The sequence below is a fragment of the Seriola aureovittata genome, chromosome 7, assembly GCF_021018895.1.
Source record: "Seriola aureovittata isolate HTS-2021-v1 ecotype China chromosome 7, ASM2101889v1, whole genome shotgun sequence".
Taxonomy (NCBI): domain Eukaryota; kingdom Metazoa; phylum Chordata; class Actinopteri; order Carangiformes; family Carangidae; genus Seriola; species Seriola aureovittata.
This window is the reverse complement of record NC_079370.1, coordinates 15,179,456-15,203,203: the sequence shown is the minus strand read 5'-3', so window position 1 is coordinate 15,203,203 and position 23,748 is coordinate 15,179,456. Positions and strand designations below refer to the sequence as shown.

General features: G+C 41.4%; 2 protein-coding genes across 3 annotated transcripts in view; one reads left to right on the top strand and one right to left on the bottom strand.

The window, feature by feature from the left end:
- The first annotated feature begins 1,422 nt into the window (after nucleotides 1-1,422).
- On the top strand, nucleotides 1,423-20,398 carry LOC130172114 (rap guanine nucleotide exchange factor 5-like). Its single transcript, XM_056380544.1, has 18 exons — nucleotides 1,423-1,946; nucleotides 6,063-6,202; nucleotides 6,904-7,004; nucleotides 11,198-11,276; nucleotides 11,481-11,625; nucleotides 11,716-11,813; nucleotides 14,156-14,186; nucleotides 14,397-14,475; nucleotides 14,749-14,898; nucleotides 15,512-15,609; nucleotides 15,977-16,099; nucleotides 16,229-16,407; nucleotides 16,665-16,755; nucleotides 16,860-16,910; nucleotides 17,214-17,301; nucleotides 17,454-17,518; nucleotides 17,606-17,660; nucleotides 18,065-20,398. Exons 1-18 carry the CDS (start codon nucleotides 1,767-1,769, stop codon nucleotides 18,181-18,183), a joined length of 1,872 nt encoding a protein of 623 aa, XP_056236519.1. The 5' UTR covers nucleotides 1,423-1,766; the 3' UTR covers nucleotides 18,184-20,398.
- A 431-nt stretch (nucleotides 20,399-20,829) lies between these two features.
- The window catches only part of LOC130172113 (dynein axonemal heavy chain 11), a 39,385-nt gene continuing 36,466 nt past the window's right edge, over nucleotides 20,830-23,748 (bottom strand). Inside the window, exons 67-69 of one of the 2 annotated variants that reach the window (XM_056380542.1) lie at nucleotides 23,543-23,683; nucleotides 23,158-23,425; nucleotides 20,830-21,706 (exon numbers count right to left, since the gene is read on the bottom strand). In XM_056380542.1, coding sequence (XP_056236517.1) covers nucleotides 23,178-23,425; nucleotides 23,543-23,683 — 389 coding nt within the window. In that variant the 3' untranslated portion in view covers nucleotides 20,830-21,706; nucleotides 23,158-23,177. Of the gene's footprint in view, nucleotides 23,426-23,542; nucleotides 23,684-23,748 lie in introns of both variants that reach the window. The other variant, XM_056380543.1, reaches the window with a different exon arrangement.

Below are 23,748 nucleotides of genomic sequence, written 5' to 3'. Positions count from 1 at the left end.
AGCTATAATGAACAAGTTCTACTAAAGAACTCAGGGGTGAAATTATCTAACTGAAGTTATGCAGCATTTGTCTACTTTTAAAGACAAATATTGTGTATGAGGGCAGTGGACATCTTCCCAGTCAGTTGCTTTGAAAGAACAAAAGAGCGTAGTGTGAGTGAAGGATGGGACTCACCTCACATGAAAAGAGAAACAGCACCTTGAGAAGAGGACCTTTTCTCATTCCGCAGTTTGCTGTATCAGCAGTTTGGAACAGCAGCACAATTGAATGGCTTTGCCAGGACCCAGTCAAGCATCACACTGCTGACAGAGGAGGAAAAAGATATGACGATAATAGATAAAGTGTTCAAATGAAGGATTAATGTCCTTGCTTTACCTTGGTCAATACATGGAAGTCACTGCCGCTCTGTAAGTACGCTAAGCAACTAACAAGCTACATTTAATTGGGAAGTGTCGCAGTGATCTTTAATAAAAACAAACACTTTGTGCTCATAGACCAGCTTAACAAAACATCGCTCTACAGAACCACTAGTGCTAACAAACTCCACAGGGTGCTGTTCAGGCTTTGCTGCTGCTTAGCTAGAAAAAAAAGGCTGGTATTAAGTCTATGACTGCAATTATTTTCATTATTCTTTATTCTATCAATTTGACCTACAATTCATTAATGTAGTGCTTCTGTTATGCAGTAAACTCAATGGGTGTGGGACTGTTGGTCTGAATAAGTAAGCAGTTTGACATCAATGACTTTGGCTTGCTGGGATGCTCATTGCCACAATTTTCTGGACCAAATGATTAAATTATTAATCAGTCCAGTGAGAATTGTATACATTTCATTACAGATTAATCAGAAGACTAAGATCTGAATCTACAAATCTTTATGTTTTATTTATTTATTTATAATTAATCAACTAACTGTTTCAGCACTACCTAAAGGGCTCTTTTTAGTTGTTCTCATTCTTCTTACTCCTCCAAACAACAGGCACATGGAGACGTACTTGTCCACAAAATACTCCACATAACACATTTACATATGGATCTGAATTAATTGGTCCCTGTGTCTCTCTCCATTTTATTATTGTGTGATTTACTCATAACAGATCTATGACATTTGTATGCTTTAACCATAGCAGCTGCTTGTAGGTGACATTCATTTACTGCATTGTATTCACTCTGACTGAAAACATAACAGCATTGCTTGCGTTTGCCCGAATGACCTTAAACCTACACATCTCCACCCTAAAAAGTGTTTGACCTTCCAGTGTAAAGTCTCCTGCCCAGTCCTGAATCTAGACTCCCTCCTGCTTTCGGGAGATTTCGAAACTTCCTTTTTGGGGCTGTCTGGCGCACCAGATGTTTCCTGAACCCACCATGTTCATAACTCACTCCCCTCCCTGGTAGTGAAAGGCAAGAGAAGGACGGAGAGAGAGGAACTCTGTCATTCACTCTCAGTAAAGCCAAACACACAGAAAGGTACCTAGAGTTCCAAGCTGGTCAAGTTTTTTTCTGCGTGAGCCTCTCTGCTATAGAGCTGAACAAGGCGTACAGTGACTGGGATTTACGTATACTGGCTGTAGGGAAAGAAGACTTTTTACCTCAGACAGCACACATAGAAACACACATTATACATACATTCATTTTTTAACTTCTCACCTCCTCTCACACTTTTTGAGAGTAGTGTGAACTCACAGCCCGGCATCCTGCTGTTTTGCTCGGTGGAGTAGTTTGTTAATCTTTGATTGATACAGCCAGTAGTTGTTGAGCCGGCAATGTCGTGGGACTGTGGCCTGAGGTATATGTTCTCTGTGCCCCCTGCGCTGCAGCAGGGGAGCATGTGCATCTTGCATGACAAGGAGGACCTGTCCAGGCTGGAGATGGTCCAGAGACTGGCCAAGGATGGATGCCGCTTCCTGCAGAGCCACAGCAAGGGCCCAGAGAAGACCTGCGAGGTGAGATACAGAGCAACAACACTAATGCAGTCAGAAGATTACAGATGTTTTTACAGTTTTTTTTACAACTAAATATGCAAAAGTATTGATATAGAACTGTAGGCTCAGTGTGAAATACTGTACTCTCTGATGCATTTCACTGAACAGCTATATTTGGCCTTCTCGCAGGAAAAACAACACTCAAGCTGCTTATCAGATAGTCCTCTTTATGTCATTATGAACCCTACTAATTAGCATAGTTTCTCCTTGAATATTCAGTTAGAGAACATTAGATAGTCCATTTCACTCTGGGCTCAACTGTGATGTTTTATGCTGCTGTTTTGTGAGCATATTACCTCAGCATCCTTTCTTTCACCCCCTGCAGTGTCCCATTAATCAAACTGATGTGAGTTTGTTGTCTGTTTTTTATTGCCCTCCATACATTCTATAACGTCTCTCTGCTTTCTCTGAAGATAAATATTGTTATTTAGATTCTGTTCAGACAACAAAAGGTTTTCGTTTAGTCATATGTACCAAAATGTCTGCTACAAAAGAGCTATAATAAATAGATAGCCATATAGAAGATATCATAACAGTGTACTGTTGAATGTGCTGCTTCCATGTGCATAAGAAATTACATTATAAATACACTATTTACAGAGACTTAGCATACACCAGAATGCAGTCAGTATGGCAGCATTCTTATGTTTGAGAAGGGTTTTCATTTCAAAGCGCCACCATGGCCATCTGTCATTACTGACAACCTAAGTACAAGTACTGTATGTTCAGTTCAACCTGCACACTTTTTTAAAACATTACATCACCTGGCAGTCAGCTGTGTAGAAGACGTCTGATTGGCTGACCTCACGGTGGGCTCAGCGTCTCCCTTCCTGCCAGCTGTATGTGTGCGCTACTCTGTTCAACAATGGCAGGAAGAGTTGACGCAAGTGGCCAGACCACCATGCCAAGACATTGTGTGGTTTCAGGGTGGATTCCAGTGCATCAGGTCTCTGACCTTTTCTCCAAATACAAGGCTAGATCTTCTTATCTATGTTGTTATTCAATATAATGACCTTTTGCCAGCGCTAAGCCACTGCAAATCTGCGTATGATCAAATGTTAGTGCTGCCTAATACAACAACCAGTCATACTTTTGTTGTTTTAGTTACATGCATTGTACAAAGTTTCTCATAGTCTGAATTAAAAAAGAAAACTGAGTGTACCAGTGGCACATGTGTACGTGTCATTTGTGTAATCCTAGTGCTAATGGCCAGATATTCTGACCTTGTATTTAATACTTCACATTATCTAGAAATATTAAGATTATGTGAGATTATCTAGCAGTGTTTCCAGATCATAGAATGGTTTGAAGTAATCCAATGATGCGCATACTGTGTTACATGTGACTCATACGAATATCTAAGCCCGGACATCAAAGAGCTTAGAAATCAGCTAAATCCCAGCTGGTGGAAACAGGGATGCTTAATATACAGTAGGCTGCACGATTGTGAAAATGTGTGAGAGATACTGGTGCATGGAAATCATGAATGTTATGCAATTTCCTTTAATCTAATAAATAATGTTTCTCCAAGTCTTTTCCTTTGGTAGTTAAGAGGCAAAATTATTCATAAATTATTTAGATGTTAAATGTGATAGTTTACAGCTTTTACTTTGGAAATCTTTTTTTTCTTTTGTCCTTTACCACTGTTCTTAATTATTCAGGGGTATGAAATAGTTGTGCATGAGCATCTGTTGTGTTTGACACCTTCAGAGTTTTCTTACGTCTTATGTAACATTATTTCCTCAACCACATTTTCCTTTACTCTGTACTTCTGGTTGGAACATAGAGCTACTGTTTTCTGTCATGAAGTGTAAAAAAAAGCTTGTATGCAAATATTTACATAACATGCATATAATCTTGTTTGCAGTCGCCTACATTAGCAGAGCTTAATGCATTTAACAGGAATTTCAGCTAATTACTGCTGGAGATAATGATAATGAAGTGCATCTGCATCAAAGGCTTCTTTGAAAACGACCCTGTTGTATGACTCCTTGGTCTTATTCTTCCTCGTCGCTGAATTCTGTGTGATCCACACTATTACTTGAGAGGAATTAGGACCAAATCTCCACCTTGTCAGGACTGACGTATTCCAGGTCACTTTAAGTGTTCCATACCTGCAGCAGCAGCAGCAGCAGCAGCAAAGAGACGTGCAGACAGAAAGTGTCCCTCCAGCCAGTGGAATGCATCTGGAACCCTGAAAGAGACAGTAAAGCGTTTGGTGGGGACATGACTTTGCGCAGAGGCCTGATAGGTATTGTTTACTCTTCTGCTGACAGTGTCCATGTTGGGGAGGACTTCAGTGGTAGCTGTGAGTCCTGGGAGTCCTGGGAGTTGAGGTCACCCCAGGCAAGGGTAGACAAGCATCCACTCTGGAGGCCTGATTGTTTGATTTTGTTTTTTCATATCGGGACACTGGTAACCACAAATCCCAATGCACACTGAGTAGTGGCCTGCAGCAGCCGAGTCAGGCTCAATAATTCATTGTTAAGAAAGGTTTGTTTGCTGTTTGACCTCTTCGTGGTACACTGTGAGACTCTGTTAATTAGCTTTGCTTTCATGCTTAATGAGCACACTTTGATAACTTTGACGAACCTAAGAGCACACAGTGTACGTCATCTCTTGATAAAAATAGAAACCACTGTGTCTTTTTTCCCCAAGAACCAGGAAGCTAATCAGCGTGGTCTTCCCTTTCTCGGAATTTTTGACTTCTTTGCCTTTTGTCACGGCCCTAACCTTTTCATAGGTCCTGTGACAGGACAATACAGTTATTACACAGGACGCACCCTTCAGTACATGAAAGCAATTGTGCGTGTGTATGTGTCGAAGGAATGAATTCATGTGATGTCACTAACAGACGTCTAAACTTTGCTGTGAATCATGAGTCACAGCACTGCCAGCAAACATTGCCATTAATGGTCCTTTCTGAGGGTTTAAAAACATCTCTTCTGTTTAAAGATGAGAGTGCTTGTGTAATGTGAATGTTGAATATGCGGCGCACCCAGTGATGGACACAGTTGTATGTCTTTGTTGTATTTGATATTGTATGCTTGTGTTGTGTTAATGCATTTGTCCGTGTGTGTGTTGTACATGCATGTCTGTTTGTGTGTATATATGTACACAGATGACAGATAAGTGTTAATGTGCCGGGAAGTCATGCTTAACTGAAGGACCCTGGATGCTTCCTTGCAAAAGGCAATTAGGGCAGAAAACTGCAACCACTTCCAGCCTGTCTGCCTGGCTAATTGCATGCACAGAGGCTTGTGTTGTGTTGACTGATGGCTGAGGAGAGGGAGGGTGAAGGGATGGGGATGATGCAGGATGCGTGCACCATACAGTGAACTCCTCATTAAGACCAATATTTCTGATCCAGAACCCTCCATTGTCAGGCAACCATCAGCCATCTTTATACTTCAAAGATGCTGTAACAAGCCATTTTGTTTACAATGTAGGGTTAAAAAAGTGAAATTTCTTCTTAGGTACTCCTGCTTTACATCACAGCTTTCAGTGGCAGTCAAAGGTGGTGTACTATATATGCTCGGTACTGTCTTTTAAAATGACAACAACTTTGATCATCTTTGATTAACAACATGGTGATTGGGTGGCATTGTGTGACTGCGTGACTAAGGGAGAAAGAGCGGGATAGACACAGAGAGAATGGGAGACGGTGGGCAACGTGTGGGTGAATTTATCATTCATAGGACCTCATGTTAGTCATAAGACAAGGAGCTACCATGTGAGTTAAAGTCTAAACTAAACTCTAAACCACTAAACCATTCCTGGCATCCTGAGTTTAACCCTATGACGGCTTATAAAACAGACTGTCTCTAGACACCACCCATATTTTAATAGGCTCTCCACAAGATTTGGTAATTAAAATATGTATGAGTCTTTTATGTTAATCCCTGAATGGGCTCCACCGATAAGGACTGAATAATGATGTATGGAAATTCTCTTTCATTTACAGTGCTGGCTGTGACAGAGTATTATGATGGAAATCAGTGGTGAGTGGGAGAAAATACAGGGGAATCTCCTTGGTGATAACACATTCACTCCCTCCCCTTCTCTCTCTGTCTCCAGCCCCAGAGTGACGAGGCAGTCCGCGTGTGTCTGAGGGAAAGGGGCCACGATGTGCTGGTTCTCCAGAGAGTGTCGTCAGAGCGGCCAGCCCTCTCTGCATCGGCGAGGGGAGGAGGGAGGGAGGAGGCGAGGAACAAGAGGTAAGCCTCCCCACTCCCATCCTTCCTAGATTCCCTCCCTCTCTCACTATCTGTTTCTCTCTCTCAACGCTCTCCCTCTCATCATTCTCCCTCTCTGTCTCTCCGGATCACACACTCACTCAGGCATGCTTACATCACAACTCCCTACTCATAAATGACTATTAAATACATTTAAGTAAGCAGCATGGGGCTGTGAGGCAGAGCCCCACTGGGTACCTTTCCATTCTTAACTCATTCAGGAGCTTTTTCAGCCGTGAACGTACCGGGATTCCTCAGTGTGCTTGAGAGATAGACAGCAGTGGACTCCGGGCTGTATCAGCTGTGGGTGGATGGATGGATGCATGGATGGGTAAAAGGGGCATGCCACAGTAACCAAGGCAACGTTGCCGGCGTAAGGGCGCGGGGGACTCTGTAAGGATGGGATCTCAGCCACAGCCCCCGAACCTGCGGCAGGAGGAGGGCAGGCTGCTCCATGCTGCCTTGGTGGAGCAGGAGGAGGATGAGGATGACGAGGAGGGCTCAGAGGAGAGCAGCAGTGACAGCACCAGCCGGGCAGAGCCGGTGACGATGCCCACCTTTGACGTCCCCTACTTTCGCTACATAGACGATGAGGGGACAGAGGGAGAGGAGGAATGGAGCAGCAGCCGCTCTCTGTCCTCTATCGAGGAGGACTCATCCACTGACTCTGTTGTGTCTGACAGGTACATGGTGGTATCAGGGACCCCAGAGAAGATCCTGGAGCACTTGCTGAATGACCTGACTCTGGACGATGACCAGGGGACAACACAGGGCAAAGAGTCAGGTCAGCATATACTTATATAATATCCTGGAACTTTATCATCTCAATTGTTTTTACTGCATGTTACAGTTTTTTTGTTGTTGTTATTTTAGAAATTAAAATGTTTAAAATAGTATATTCAGTGGATGGATGGTCAAGACAACTTTATGCCCATAGTATTGGTAAGGTGTTGTGCCTATAACCACTGATGTTTTCATGTGTGTTGAGAAAGAGAAAGAGAAAGAGAGACATACCTCCCTTCATTTTTGATTTTACTTTCTCTCCTCGCCACTCCCGTCTCTCACACAGTGTACACACACCCCCCAACCACCCACCTACCCACCCTCCCTCCCGGGCAATATCATTCCCAGAATGGCTCTAAGTTTGAGCCTGTTCGTTTGAAAGCCTTTGACATAGATGAATGTTGCTCATATCATTTGAGTGAGGTTGTAGTGGGGCTGCGTGACATGAAGTCCAGCCTCACAGTGATGACAAATCAACACATTTCCTCTTATCCCAGCAGGTACATGATAATGTGCCACTGTTGCCAAGGCAGAGGAGACTCTCTTTTGCTGAGTGGCTCGATGAGAGGTGATGATTGAGAGTGGCGGCAGCACAGTCAGACAAGGGGAGGAAGAACACTAGAAAAAAAAAGGGGAAGCAATGTAAAGGCTGGAGGAAAGCGGAAGCAAGGATGGGAGAAAAGGGAGAGAGAGATTCAGATATTTCCTTGGTCACAGATGATCTCTCACTGGGATGGAGACAGGCTAACCCCATACCAGAGATCATTACTCATTCTGACGAGGAAGTGAATGCAATTGATCTAAATGCCCTCTCAGGCGATGCGCCTGCAGTTGCAAAATGGTTCATTTTACATGCACATGAGAGTTGTGCTTTATGTTGATTCATATATTTTATTGCTATATATATTGAGTATTTAATATCTATGTTGAGTTTAACATGAAGCTGAATTGGCAGGCAAGTGTCTGGGTTTAGTGTCATCACAGTAAACCAGTCTTTCCTTTACCTTTTTAGCTAATTTCCTTTGGGTTCCGTAGTCACTGTGCTGTTGAAGAATCATTCACCATTAGCTCACCTCGCAATGAGTGTATTGAAGTCAAGCCTCCATAGGGAGCGTTGGACAGGAGCATGATGCTGAGCGATATCCCAGGGTCAAAGAGCCAGAGACCTGAGGAGGAGAAGGAATTTAACTGAGTCCTGAACAGCAATCGATCTGAACTCTGTGATGTGTAATAGTCTGACTCCTGCTGGCCTCGGTTGTCTCTGTGGGAGCACTGACGCTCTATATGCTCTAGTGCTGCTGCTGAGTGTGCCCTTGGAGTTTCAGCTCAGCGGAAGCTTGATAGCACGAGATCCTCAATTTCATCAAAAAGAGATTTATCCGAACATCCACCCAGCTGCCGTGCTTGGACGGGTCTCTCTGGGACGGCTCAGAAAGATTGTGCAGCGATGTGATTAATGATTGCAGCAAATTATTGATGTTGTGTTTATGACTTACATGCAGTACAGCGCATTAGAAAGCCAATTTCATCTCAACATGGTAACACTAATCTTTACTCAGTACACAACATTAAGAATTAAGGAGCTTTCTGTCTTTCTGCAAGAGATGGCACTTTTCTGAAAGCACCACAGGCATGTTCGAGGAGAAGCAAACATTGAAGCACCGCAGTGGTGTGTGCTGTGAAGATCTCTGATATGCTGGGCCGTTCTTAGCATTGTGGGTAGCATTCACAAGTGTTCAATGTTGCCTTCTTTCCTGTGCCCGACGTCTGAGTGCAGCTATTGATTCTTACTCTGCACAGACTCACACCACACGCTGCCAGCTCTGCAAAACATGTAATGGAACATTTGTGTTCTTAATGAGAGGATTTTCCAGCTCTTTCACTGATGCACCATGTGGGGAGTTGTCGATGCTTATTTCTAGTCAAAACATTACATTAAGTGAGTAGATATTAAATGAAGACTTGTATTAATTCAAGGCTTTGTTACCAGGTGATAGCTTCTGGTGGTTACCGAGCCAATAAGTGACACATTAGCATGCTTATATTCAAAGGTTGCATTGATCAATTTGACAAGTGCTTAAATGCAATAGGGAATGGCAGGTTGATTGACAGGTTGATTGATTTCATGGTAGACTGACAAGTTAGATCAGTAAATCCATTCTGCATTTCCTCTGAAAAGGAAACTAAATTCATTTTGGTTTGAATGTCTGCAAGCGTGGGTCTACTATACAGAAGAGCAGAGTACACTTGTGATTTTTGTACATTTTATATTCATATCTCTGATCCAGGCAAATTACTGATGATGGCTGAAAATCTTAAATTAGAATGATGTGGTGTGTGGGAGGCTCAAATGAGCCAAACAAACAGCGGAACTATATTTATACAGCACAATTCATGCATAAATGTTTTCGGGTTTGTGGATCACAAACGATCACGTCTTCTGCCAAACTGTTTGGATTACATTTTTTCTCTGCAGGACATCAACTACTTTTTTTTCCTTTTTTTTTTTTGCTGTGTTACCAAGAAAAACTTGAGGATATGTCTTAAGGTTGTAAGATTAAATATTTATGCTGTTTTCAAACTTCAGAAAAAACTTGCAGTGTTTACAGCCTTGGGAGAAGTATGTAAGCTGTTACTCACAAGAAAGTGTTTCAGTTAAGATAGTTTGCAGAAAATACACAAACACACAGCAGCAGGAGTGATTAATGTGTGTGTGTGTGTGTGTGTGTGTGTGTGTGTGTGTGTGTGTGTGTGTGTGTGTGTGTGTGTGTGTGTGTGTGGAAGGGAGGAGGTACAGTACAGTACGTGAGTGGATGGGTGAGTGATCATTTGTGTGTTGTTTTCTGGCTCTGTGTTAAGGTGTGTTACTGTATTCTTTATGAGAGCTACATGTGTAACCTCTCATAAGCAGTCAGTGATGCATCCACAGCTGCTCTGCACGGATTAACATAATGATGTCAGGGAGTCCTGTGGACCAGAACGCACACAAAGGCCCTGGGAAGCCAGTGTGAAATTAAAGGAGAGAATTTACAATTCTGGGTGTGAGGCACACTTACAGACGGGCTGAGAGGAGGTTGGGCCTAATAGGATTTGTAAAGCTTTTCACTTTTGGCTGACCATCAAATCTGGGAGTTACTGTCCTTTTCTTTTTCTTTATCCTGTAGAAATTTATTTTAGTGTCTGTTACTGTATGTCAATTTATGAGACATACTTTTATGCTTGTTGTAATTTCCTTTGAATACTGACTTGGATAAAAAAAAAAAAAAAAAAAAACTGATTCTGTGAGAAAGTGACTTTGTATATTTTTAAGAGAGATGATGAAATGAAGGGAGTCATGTTTAGTCATGTTGTGATGATGTTGACTCGAAGTGCATTTTACATCCTGGGGACTTATCAAAGTGAGCTGGTGATGTATTTGACCAGCTTTGAGTTAATCCATTTACAGAAACACTTCCCCATGTGTAACCTTGGGACACAGTATACAGTGGCAGAAAATGCTGCATGTAAACACATTAAGGTGATGGCTAAGCAATATCAGATTGCTTTTCTGTGAGCAAGATAAATCACAATGAAAACACAGACTTCATCAGAGGTCAGAGAGAGTCAGCTGACACATTAACATTATTGGCTTATCATCACTGATACAGCCTGCGACGGTGAATGTGTGAGATTGAAGATAAAGCCAGTGAAGGCTTGTTTTAACTTGAAGTGAAATAGAACTGAAGAATCCTCACGGGTCATTATCTCAGCCTGACCACAGAGAATAAAGCGCCATCGAAATGTCTCTCACATTATACTTGCCTATGAAATGTCTCTGCTTAATGCTTGTTAACTGGTATTAGACGGCAAAGAATGGGCTCACCTTCTGGTATTATTAAGATGGAATGGGAAAAACTGAAGCCAAGTCTCTATTAGCTGTCATTACATGATTAGGCATTCTGGATGTGCAGCTCAGCAAACATTAATCATACGGTTATCAAGGTCACTGGTGCACCTGCCCTCCAGCATCCTGTAACATAGTATGAACCTAATGAGACTGTGTATATAGGATTCATATGGTTTGGACAGTGTAATTCCTCTTCAGAGAGATATATGGACTTGGAACTTTAGTGGCAGTTGAGCTATTTTTAAGTTATATTACTAGAAAATGTACCATATTTATTTCCATTGTTAATAATGTATTTCTCTTTGCAGATACACTTCTGGATGACTTTCTGCTGACCTACCCGGTGTTCATGTCAACCAGTGATTTATGCCAAGCTCTGCTGGGACAATATCCTTGAGTACAAGGGGGTTTTATGGGAACATTATTACAAAGATTCAAACATATTAACCCTCTTGTGTGGATGCTGCAGACAGAAATAGGTGTTTTATACAAAAAAGATTTACTGGCTCTAGCTAGCTCTATCCACTCTTCATGTACTGCGTTTGATAGATCTCACTCTCCATCTGTGCTGAAGCCTTAACTGAAACCCACCTATTGCAACAAGCGCTGCAGAGGGAAAGAGGACAGGAAGGAGGCACTGGAGAGGAAACGAAAAGTCCTGCACCTGGTGTCACAGTGGATGTCTCTCTGCAAAGATTTCCTGAGAGAAGACGAGCACGTCAAACTGTTCATGAAGGTAGGTGCCATAATGTACGAGGAAATGGGTGGAAACTGGGTGTGAGGTGAGCTTAATTTGAGAGGTCTGAAAATTGACATTTCCTTGCAGACTTTGTGTCGTTACGTGTTGGATGATCTGTACGAGCACCCAGCCTTAGAGACGGATGTGAGGGAATTGCAGAAACTCTACCAGCTGCATCGCAGACAGTGAGTGTCCATATTAAAACTTCCATTAGGAGTAAATACAAATGGAAAAACTGATCAAGTCTGGGCGGGTACAACAGCCACTAAGAACTATGAATGTTGGAGGTCTGAAAAGAAGCAGAGACATTAGCTGCTCTCAGAGTACAAAGACAGAGATTCTTCTCTGCTCGGTGCCTTTATTTAGTTTCTCATCAATGAATCCATTCAGAGATTGAAGAGTATTGCAGTGTTCTGGGGTTTTATGGACCAAAAATATGAAGGTCACAGAGCTCTTTATCTCAAATTTTAAAGATTGAGGAAATAAAGGAATTCTGAGAGTTAATGACACGCTGTAAGAATTTTTTGTCACTTGCCATGAGAACAGAAAGAGTGCTCCACAACTTGTTTACTGGACACAAATGCAAGCCTGCTGGCTATTCATGGTGACAAACACGAGTATAATCACACATCCATATAAATAAACATAGTGTTACACATCATTATGGCTCCTGACTTGTTGAGTAATAAAGTCATTATGTAATTTATTCTGATAATTTATCCTTTATACTGATCCAAAGTGCTGGGTTTGTATCAGCTGCGATATTGACCTTTTAAAGTGGAATGTGTATCAGGCATAATGTGACCAGTTAACATCAACATTAACATCCACATTTCCACTATCATTCGCATCTATTCAGTAATGGCCGACTGTCCACTAAGTTTGTTAGTGCCACAGCAATCTCTGGCTTCATGTTACCTTATATGAAAATGACCCCAGTGAGTTCCACACAGCAAGATTTTCCATTTGGGAAAAGGAACATACTGGTATCAGACAAGCGCTAAGCATTGGCAGATATGCTATGTTGAGGATTTGATATTGGGGACATACAGTATGAACACATAGATACACATGAGTGACAAATGAAAGGACAAAACCTGAAAGCTGAGTGGAGAGACAGGATGACAATGCCTTATCCGTACGGCAAGAGGGGTCACTGACCGGTGTGATGAGTATGAAAATGATGTGAATCATATACTATGGCCCTGACAGTCACCAGATCTCAACCCAGTTGAACACCTATGGGAAGTTTTAGACTGTTAGACATTGTCCAGACATACTACAAAATATAACTACCTAAATAAAGTAATACTGATAATAATCACTTTTGCAGATATGGCGAGTTTTTAGATCCATTTTGGACAAAAAAATACTAATATTATCACCAAATCAGACGTCAGTGTGCCACAGCTTCATAAAATGTACGGCCACTGGACTGTTGGAATCAAATGATGCAACTGTGTCTTTTTGGCATTACAGCTTTAACAACCCCCAGGCACCACCAGACACATTGCCACACCCGTGTCTCACTCCCCCTCCCTCAACCACAGCCTCCAATCAGCTCTTCTCCCCGGGGACGCCACAACCTGCCGCCCATTAGGACACAGTGCAGATTATTCAACCTGACTCTGCTGCCATTATCTGACATATTCATGTTTATATCCAGGGAGGGAGCTCCACAACAGCCCCTCCTTTAAAGTAGTGGACTTTGTGTGGGTGTCACTAACTGACATACTCTACTATTTATGAGCTTTTCACAATCAGGCTCATCCCGTGGGAGGACGAGGTTGACTGCTTTCTCGCAATCTGCTCCCGAGTGAAAAGCTAAAAAGTGTCATTTTTTATAGAGAGAAGACTGTTTTAGTCCTTTGCTCACATCAGCTTCCATCTGGCCTGTGTGCAAAAGAAAGCTCGAGTCATATGTTCCTGAAAGCTTAGAAACCACGCTCGTTCCTCTTGTGCTCTCCCGTCACGTGGGCTGAGCTTTCTGACATCCACGGTGACTCTGGGTTTTGATGAGAGAATGAGCGTGAATTTGATCTTGAGCTCTGTTTTGACATGACAGTGGGAGTCAGGTTTTTCATTAGTGCAGGACTGCTGCTGGCCAGTGAGAGGGGATCCCTTAGGGCAGGCTTTGTGCCAACATGCCTATTGTGATGCAGAGCCCAGTAAAAGCTGAGGGATGATAATGGACACGGGGCTATCCATCACGCTAGAAGGAACTAACTGATGAGAATAGGGTGATTAAATGAAGGGATCACATTGGAAGGTCTAAAATCTACTAAGCACTCTAATCTTGCCTTGACATTGGGTTTAAATAATGGACTTAAAGCAGTATATGTATACATTCACTTTACCTTGATTATTGCCTGGGTGGAAAGTGAAGCTGTTTTTATATCACACATAGCTACAGCCCAAGGAAAATAATCAGATCAGGTTCTTGAAGACAAAGTACAGTCATTCTTTTTGTACATGTGTAGGCACATGACAGTGCACTTCACTGATGTATTTCTTCTTCCTTTTCCAGTACGGTGGATGACTATTCCCCTCAGAGAAAGGTAAGTTGAAAGATCTCTTCATGACACTAAGACCGAAATCATTTTATTAAGCAGAGCTGGCTGCCCTCTTTGAAACACTGATTTGGGTGTGAAGGCTATTGTTCTCACATTTCCTGCTAAAGACATTGTGTTGTAGTTCAGCTGAAAAGCTCAATGTTCTCAGGCAAGTATGAATGTGTGTCAAAATCCACGCATTTCCCTTTGTTTTAGGGCAAAGCACTTTTCCACCAATTGAGTCTGAAAGAGAACGGGCTGCAGTCCAGAGGCACACAGAGGGAGACCAAGGAAGGTAAGTCGTAAAACACTGCGTTTTTCACACATTCCTCCCATCATACGTTGTTTCCAACGTCTCTTGAAGGGAGCCATTTAGTCTGAACATTAGAACAATGGGAATCTATCCAGGGAATGAATGAGAGGGTTTGAAAATGCAAATACCTGAGTGATGACTTGTGAATTTCTTTGGCCTTATTGGGATAAGTTTTTGCTTCTTTTTAAGGGCAGGTTCACACGCTGTGTAATTTGAATTACACCTTACTGACACAATATTTTGTCTCTGTTGCAGTGCTGTGTCATGTGTACATCACTATGGACTCATACCTAAGTATGAGGGCCCATGCTGGAGTAGTGGCGCAGGAGCTGCTGCAGGCAGTGGCAGAAAGGATGGATGTCCCCCAGGGGGATCTAGTACTTGTGGCCGTGACTTATCCTGGAGGTATATACCCTTCTAATCAAGCAGCTACAGCACACACCACTCTACAGTACATACAACTATAATGTAATGCGCATTTGAAGATGTTGAACAGTGGACATGACGTATGGTTGGAGATAATTTGTTGTAGATTTCATTATTTATGCTTATTGTAAACAAAAACAGAACTACAATTTAACACCTATTTACTATCCAGTCCATAATAAATCAGAATAGGCAATTCTGAAGTGTCTCGAGCCATAAACGATCCTGGTAGAAATTGAAAGTACATATTTCTCAAGAAAAACTCATTAGGCCTACATAGTTCAATTTCTAACAATATTTCATACTTGTTTTTTTTCCAATATTGAGTTATATATTGAGCCCTGACATGAATGCATGAGATTGCAATCGAAAGAGGAAAATATATTCCCAGTGACAACACTTAAAAGGGAGAAGCATGTACAGAGCAGTAGCATAAAATCAGTCTCTGTTATCAGCGATTGAAGTGACTGGCTACCTCATAGTGGTTCCTGGCACACAGAGTCTTATCTCTAACAACTGATAGCTGCTTACACGCTGCCTGGCAGATTTTTCATGGCATTCTGCTGTTTGTGATATGTTTTCTCCCCTGCAGGGAGGCTCCTCCTGCAGCCTCAGGACAGAGTTTTTGCCGATTCTTTACGGCCGGTGGGGAGGTTGCACATATGCAGGAACAACCCGGGAGAAGTCCTGGTAGGAATATGACTGCAACAAGACACTTTGACTTAAAAATCCATTTACTATAGTGTCAAAATAGTGCCCTCTGTTAGCTCATTCTAATAAATATCCACTGCATGCAAAGAATAAGTCAATCCATAATTCAGTATATACATAGGTACATCTGCATATGCAGCATAGCTGGGGTTGTGTTAGAAGCTTCAAAGCTCCACTGTCATGTCATCCTTAAATCATAAAATCTGGAAACATGAGCTCACTTCTGCCAAAATGTTCTTAAATAATAATTAAATAATCATATCAATCTTTCAGGTGGTATTTCTAAAGAAAATCTACACAAACACTAACAGCTCTGATTCATTTTGTTCTTGTTTTCCTGCTTCAGTATCCGTTCACAGACAACTCAGAGCTGCAACAGAGGACGGCTCGCATGCTCAGTTTAAACACATGGGACGTGGCTGTTGCCCTCACCAACTTTGATTGGACCATCTTTGACTCAATACATGAGGTTCGTCCCACCCTTTGAAGCCTTGTTAATAAAATATTCCCTTTAAAATGTCAAGGGTCAAAACTGTTTGAATTGTTAGCACCGCATGTCCTGCCCTGTTCCAAACTCATACATGCTGTCCTTCTCCAGCAAGAACTGGTCTACTTCACCTTCAGTCGCCATGCTAGCAGCAGACACACCATGGCATTCGAGCTGCTGCTGCAACGCTGCAACGAAGTCCAGCTGTGGGTGATGACTGAGGTGCTGCTGTGCCCAACGCTGTGCAAAAGGGTCCAACTCATCAAGAAGTTCATCAAGATCGCTGCCCAGTTAGTAGCTTTACTCACTTCCCTGTGTATTTTTCATTAGTGGTTTATCGATTTTAATCATATACAAACTGGCCTCTCACACTGCTGGCCAAAGCTGCAAGCAAGCAGCCAAGTTTTCATCTGCAGGCCGAGAGGTTTAGATTTGCATGGGAATGCTGCCCCCTCCAGTGGCAAATCCATAAACTGCATCCATTTTTGTGCTGTTGAACCGTGCCCCTGGAAGTAACTGAATTGTTTGCTCCATTGATCTTTTATAGCTGTAAGGCACAGAGGAACCTCAACTGTTTCTTTGCCATTATAATGGGCCTGAATGCTGCAGCAGTGAGCCGCCTCAGTCACACATGGGAGGTAAGGATGTCCTTTTTCTTTTTCCCACAGGCAGGAATTTATTTTCACCTGTGCCACCATAAAAATTTGTTATATGGCGTCTGATCCTGGTTTTACCTCTGCAGAAAATTCCTGGGAAATTCAAAAAGCTGTTTTCAGAGCTGGAGACAGTTACAGTAAGTGTAACTCATGGCACTCACACAGCATGTTTTCTTTGTAAGAATCGAAATGAAAAGCACTGGCATTAATCCACACTGTAACAGGGAATACTCACCCGTGTTCCAGTGTATATGAGGGGAAACAAACAGATGTTTTTCATTTCTAAACATCAGGCGAAACATCAGGTGTTTTAGATGATGATTAGTCCCTGACGTTGTCATAATTCAGCTCTAACAAAGCATGCATGCACAGGCACACATGCCCGCCCCCCCACCCCCTCCAGAGGATTAGACTCATTCGTTTTGAAAATGTCTTCACAGGATCCGTCACTGAACCACAAGGCCTACAGGGACTCCTTCAAGAAGATGAAGGCGCCAAAGATCCCCTTTCTTCCTCTGCTACTGAAAGGTGCGCTCATTATTCTGTCACTCCAATAACCAACAACTAGTCCGTCCCTGGGAGGAGAGCGCTGTGACATATTTCTATCAGGCAGATTTGATGTGGAGAAACAAACTGACATCTTATCGTGTGAATACTAACAAAATATTCATCCGTTTTAGATATCACATTCATTCACGAAGGCAACAAGACGTTTCATGATAACCTGGTGAATTTTGAAAAGCTGGTGAGTTTGTGAATCCTGTATAGCAATGAGTAGGGCTGAATGGAGGATGTCATGTTTAATGACACCTGTGTCCATCTTTATTTCCAGCACATGATTGCAGACGCAGTGCGGCTCATCCGGCAGTGTCAGAAAGATCACATGGGTCAGTATTCACATCTGTCAGGCCTCATTTAATGGTGATTATGGTGATGGTACTTTTCTTTGTACTTCTGGTCTACTGCTTATAATTAATGATGTAAAAAAAAAAAAAAAAAAAAAAAAAGGGAATGAAGTATCACCAATTTTTGCAAAGTCAATATCAAACCAAGTTAAATTTATCTTTTTCAAAGAAATCTCCATATAGTTTGAATCCGCTTTATGCTGTTTGCATTTATGTACATGTCATTTTACTTAACATCTGTTGTGTCATGAATAACTTCATGTATGAAATCACCAACAAAGGCTGGTTTGAATGATTACAAAGTTGAAAATTGACAAAAGTGCAACGTTGCCCTGGAAGCTGGTGTCTTTTTCCTTGGGAGTTAAACATCTTCTTTCTACTTCCAGGAAATGGCATCACCCAGAAGAGCAGCTCTGAAGTGCGAGCCTACATTGATTACCTTCATATCATCGACAATCAGCAGACACTGTTCGAACTGTCGCACAGGCTGGAGCCTCGTGCTTAGAGAGCAGCTCTCACTGCACTCCCCACTCTGTCAGACAGACTGTCGGATTGCCGCGGAACAATCTATCGCTGTCTCATCTATCTCTCAGGACTCAAGTCAGAGGAACACTGCATGATCCCGGCCGACTGCAGGAGAGAGCCTCTCAATCAGGAAAACTCTCGCCAGAGACAGGAATACGCAGCAGAAGACACATCTTAGGTTAGACTTAGGTCGGCTTGTGCTGCCTGTTGGCAAGGAAAAGCAACACCAGCAGCAAGTTGGTGCTGCAGGTGTTAACCAGTGTGTCTGGCTCTGCAGGTCCAAGCTGCTGCTGCTCGTGCTATTACTTTACTTTCCTACAGGTGGCAGAGGTTGGCAGAGAAAGAGCTGGTGTGAAAACAACCCAACAGCTCCCCTCTGTGGTGAATCAGCAGCCTGTAAAAACTATTGGTTTGCAGATGAAGTCCTTCCTATCCAATTAAAAGCTACAAAAAAAACAAACAAACACGGAAACAGTGTTGAGCAAGGAAGTTCATTCCCAACATCGAGAACAGAACACGTCACAAAAAGATCCACTTACTAGCCTTTTCAGAGCTTTTAACACAGCTCACATCACATACAGTGATGAAGATTATCAGATGCAAATTGAGTCATGTTACATCATATATGTATTTACAGACAAGTGGGTTGTTTCATAAGATTTAACCAAAGAGTATTTCAGTCCTATACTGCGCACACACCTCTGCTTTCTCAGTCACACAATCCAGATGTTCTCTCTGCCTGATGTTGCACATACAGTCACTTCTGAATCAGTACCGTGTTTGTACTTGCTAAACTGAATCAAGACAATAGAAAAAGTGAAAACGATTGATTTAACCCTGTTAAATATTTAAAATTTTCATATATATTGTTTTCATGATCTATTTTTACATTTGCAGAACTCACCCTACGGTTTCCTATTGTTTAAAGCGCAGTGTATTAGATGAGTTGTGACACAATTCAGATGGTTTCAGAGCACGAAATTAGAAACGGAAATACAATATAATGTATTTCTTTGGTGTGTGTGTGACAAGCTGTGTGTCTCTGTGTGTGAGTTATAATCACGTACGTTAGTGCCAAACACCATAAAAAATGCCCGTTCAAATTACTTCTAATTGCTCATCTTTTTAAAAGCATTGGTGGAAGGATCTCCACGTAGCTGAGCTGTGGACAATCAGTGAAATGAAACAACAGATGCATCCTGCTACAGCTCTATGCTGGTCTTTAAAGTTCAGGCTAAAACACAATACAACGCATTTTTCCTTGTATCAGAGGATCAGACATCCAGATCATTTTGGCTTGATTTGTTCAGGTTTGGAAATCGGCTTTAGCTTTTGCTTTTGTGGGACTCAGTGTACCAGAAATTAGCATTTGAAAAACACCGTAGCAACGACGTGTCTTTCCAGAGACAATGACATGGTGACTCAGCAGCCCACGATAACCCTCCTTCTGAACAGTTTCAGTGAGAGCTGCTTTGTAGTTCGACCAAATGTTACTCTGCTTCATCACAGTGCTACAGCTGAACGAGCTACAGATACTGTAGAGAAACATTTTCTAGAGAAAAAAAATTGTTTTTTTGTGTTTTTGGGTGAACTGTCTCTATGAATAAAGAGCAATAGAAAAATCAAATACTGCAGCACCTTCTGGACAAAAATAAGTTGAGAAAGAGGAAGAAAAAAACAAGCCATTTGCTCATGTACAATGTGTAGTAACACCACTGTATACAGCTGTATAGTGTGTAGTCATAGAAGATACAGTATTTACTCTCTAAATTGGTCAGCTAAAAATGCTCACTTCTGCCCTAAGGTTAGGCCATTTTAAATAGGCGTTGTGAAATGTTGTAGATGGAATTTTGCATTATATTCTTGAAATATTATTTGTATATTTTTGGATTTCAAAGTCAACAGTGAACATGGAGCTGCTTCAGCAGTATCTATCTTATTTTGAATTTCATTTATATCATCAACAATGTACAGTTGATTCTATTTATACTGTATATATATATGTTGAAATTCTGGATACGGATATTTATTTATTTCAGAATTATTTATTTGTTCTATAGATATTACTTTTATTAATTCGGTTTTTCTGTTTTTTTTGTACACACTGTTTTGGTTGGTCTGCATGATATGGCATAAACCCATGGATTGACCACCAGTGTCAACTGTGCATGCAATAAAATATTTTTCATCATCATGAGCCGGTTATTGTAAAGGCCATTTCTCCATGTATAAGACCGTAACATTCATAATTCATTCCCAAAGTCAAGTGGTACTTTCTGACTGATTCCACTGTCCATTTCAAATGCATTTACAATAGTTCCAATGTGAAACTGGTACAAGGAAAAGCACCCAAGAGAACTCAACAGGACTTTATCAAACATACAAGATCAACTATATCAAACAAACTTTTATTATTATTATTTATAACACAGAATCTAAACTGTGTTGTTTGTAAAATCATATGAACACAATCTGAGGACAGGTTTCTGTACTGTCACTAACCTCTCACGTGTTGTGGTTTTGAATATGGTTAAAGGCTGAAACAGACATGAATCATTGTAAGGGCATGATAAAGAGAACCTTTAGGGAACTGTGGGTCAGTAAAGTAACACAAACAGCAGCTGAATGCACAGAAGTGAGAACATTTAATATGATCAATATGTGCACAAATACCGGCATTTAATGGTGGAAGAGTATAAAAAAGGCACAGACTGACAGCTACTCTGGACAGCAAAGTGTTTCAAGCTTGGCACCAAGCATGAGAATATCATATTCTTTCACATTTCTGTATTCAACAGCTACTGTTCTCTAAATAAGAATTTTTGTAATCACATCAACATGGATGGGTTCATCTGCCTTCTAATTAAATATCAGACAATCGCCGTCACTAATGAAGCTTCACTGCCTCTCTGTGGCTGCAAAAGGGTACTGTGCAATACACTATTCTAAAATTCAACACTAATTTTGGTCATATCTTTCATGAATTTATAATACGGGTAGGTATATCATTTGCCAGTATATTAAAAAAAAAAAGTAAAATTTGGAGACCTGTTCTGTCAATGCACAGTATTTCACTTGATGAGAATTTGCTTCTTTACATAATCAGTGACCTAAAAAAAGCTACAATTGTGGGATCCTTTATTGACTAGCAAAACCCCTTAGTACACAATGTCTTTCTTTTTGGGTGCTGTGAGGCGGAGGTGTGACCCAGATGCCCTTGCTGACTTTAACCAGGTGTCCTGCTTGGCCTTTAACGTGACTATCTGTGGCACAACCCCTGCTGCGACGGGCCCCCGTACCCTGCCATTTCCTCCCAAACACTGCCAGCACTGTATCATTTCCCTGTCACCAAATGACTGGCTAGCTGTTATGGCGTGCTAATGAGGGGAAGAGAGGGCAGATGAAGAGAAACTACAGGAAGACTGGTTCTTCATTTCCCCTGTGCAATACAATACACAGAATCAATCCTCCATCCTCCACTTGTCTGTCTGTAGCCACTTTGGCTGCAGGGAGAAATTAAGAGCAACACAGCAGTTATTAGAGTTGGAGAAAATCTCATTTGGGAAGATAAGAATGCTGATTTCCATCCAATTGATGATTCTGTGGATGTAAATTGTACATCATAATGTCACTTGTTTATCGTAGCAGATAATATTACACCTGTCCTGTTTCTTCGTGGGTGTATTAATATCATAAAGTGCTACTCTAACACAGTCTATTTAATAATGACTGTTCAAAAAGAAATAAAAGCGTAAAACAGGCTTGTCCTGAATAATAAATACAATCTATATTTGTTCAGTCATTATCTCTTCTTTTCACAGCTGCACAAAATTTCTATGTGGCACCTTTTCTGTGGATTAAAAATATTTTTTCTTAATGTAGTACTGTGCTGTATGATCTCAGCTTTTCCTCTGGAGCTCTTAAAATATTTGAATCTATCTGACATACAGGAGACTTTAAAGCATATGAAACGTCCTATGCACAACTCCTTCAGAATATCTGCATAAAACAGTTAAACTTTAATCTGAACATCTTGGTTTTCAATTAATCTCAAGAAAATCAGTTAAAAAAAACTAACATTTTAGATAAGAAAACTGTTTCTTTAGGCTCATTCAAAGCTAAAAGGTTTTATTTGGTTCTTATTAAGTTAATCAGATGCTAACAGAGAGTGCAGACAGATAAAGGATGGGTAATCTAATGTGTTGCGTTCTCATAGAAAGCTATCAGTGTCTTTGAATAGGTTTCTCCAACAGGCCCAGCTGAATGAATTACACTAGTCTGTTAGTATTCTGCCTCTGCCGTACAAAAGGTCAATGTCAAATGCACCTCATTTAAAAGTCAATAGCGACCATGCACATCATCTCCTGGGAATTCTGTCCGGGAACCCTCCAGACGGCATTGTGTATCATTCAGTTAGTAGAGGGCAGCCAAAGAGCTTTTTTAATCTTGACCTTCCAATAAAATATGCTCCCTATCCAGAATTACATGGTCTAAAATGGAGACATAAGCTCCCAACAAATCATGCCCAGACTGAACCATCTCAGGGGAGAGGTTCAACAGTGTCGCACACAGACACAACAGATTCAACACTTGCTAAACATGTATCTACTTCTTTACTTTATCTTTAAATCTAAAACACACACACACACACACATTCACATTCACACACACATTCACATTCACACTCTCACACACACACACACACACACACACACACACACACACACACACTCGCACACTACAAATTTGTTTTTGTCACATATAAACCAAACTGGACACAATAATAATAATGGAGGATTAAAAGTGTGTAACTGTGTCTGTTATATTAGTAATTATTATTAAACATGATAAAGAGGAAATTGATTTCAACACGATTCAATACCGTCTAAAAATATCTAAAAACACTGTTTACAGAATACTGTTGGCAAATATTATAAAATACTTAAGGACTCACTGCCTGACACTCCCACTGTCTCAAACAGACATGAGCAGCGCCACTCCAGCTAATATCCACTTGGCAGGAGGCTGCTTGGTTCGGAGGTGAAGGGTCCAAACATATGTGGACCCACGCTGCTTAGTGCGGTACACTGGACACTCGTAAGTACTCTTGAGTTCTTGCTCCTCTGCAGGCACAGCTCTAACATACAGCACTGGCATGGCTGGCGTAAGGTCCCTCAGAACCGCCTCACAGATGACTCCACACTGAGTGTCCCAGCGTGCTCCTAGAGGGAGATTTGCATTTCACCAACGAATGTTTCAAAATACTTTCAAAAATTGATGTTACTTAATTCAGTGCAGCAGGATGTATTGGAGAGATATTAGGGATGATTAATTCTAACCTTCCATGAAGAGTCCGTTGATGTAGGCTCCCTCCCGTGGTGGATGTCCAAAGTCGTCTTTTGTCTTTTTTGTTATATCCACAGTCAGAGTCATTTTATCAAGGGGCCACTGATTCTTGCGTGCGATGCTCTGCAGCACGGCTGCAAATAAGATAAATCTGAATGTTAATGTTTCTGATGCACTCATCATCTAAATTGCTCACAGA

Bases quoted from the DNA above. Each gene is read 5' to 3' on its own strand.
- LOC130172114 (XM_056380544.1), top strand. From the start codon at position 1,767: ATGTCGTGGGACTGTGGCCTGAGGTATATGTTCTCTGTGCCCCCTGCG. The intron at 1,947-6,062 runs GTGAGATACAGA...CTCTGTCTCCAG, and splicing joins GCCCAGAGAAGACCTGCGAG to CCCCAGAGTGACGAGGCAGT. The intron at 7,005-11,197 runs GTCAGCATATAC...TTCTCTTTGCAG, and splicing joins AACACAGGGCAAAGAGTCAG to ATACACTTCTGGATGACTTT.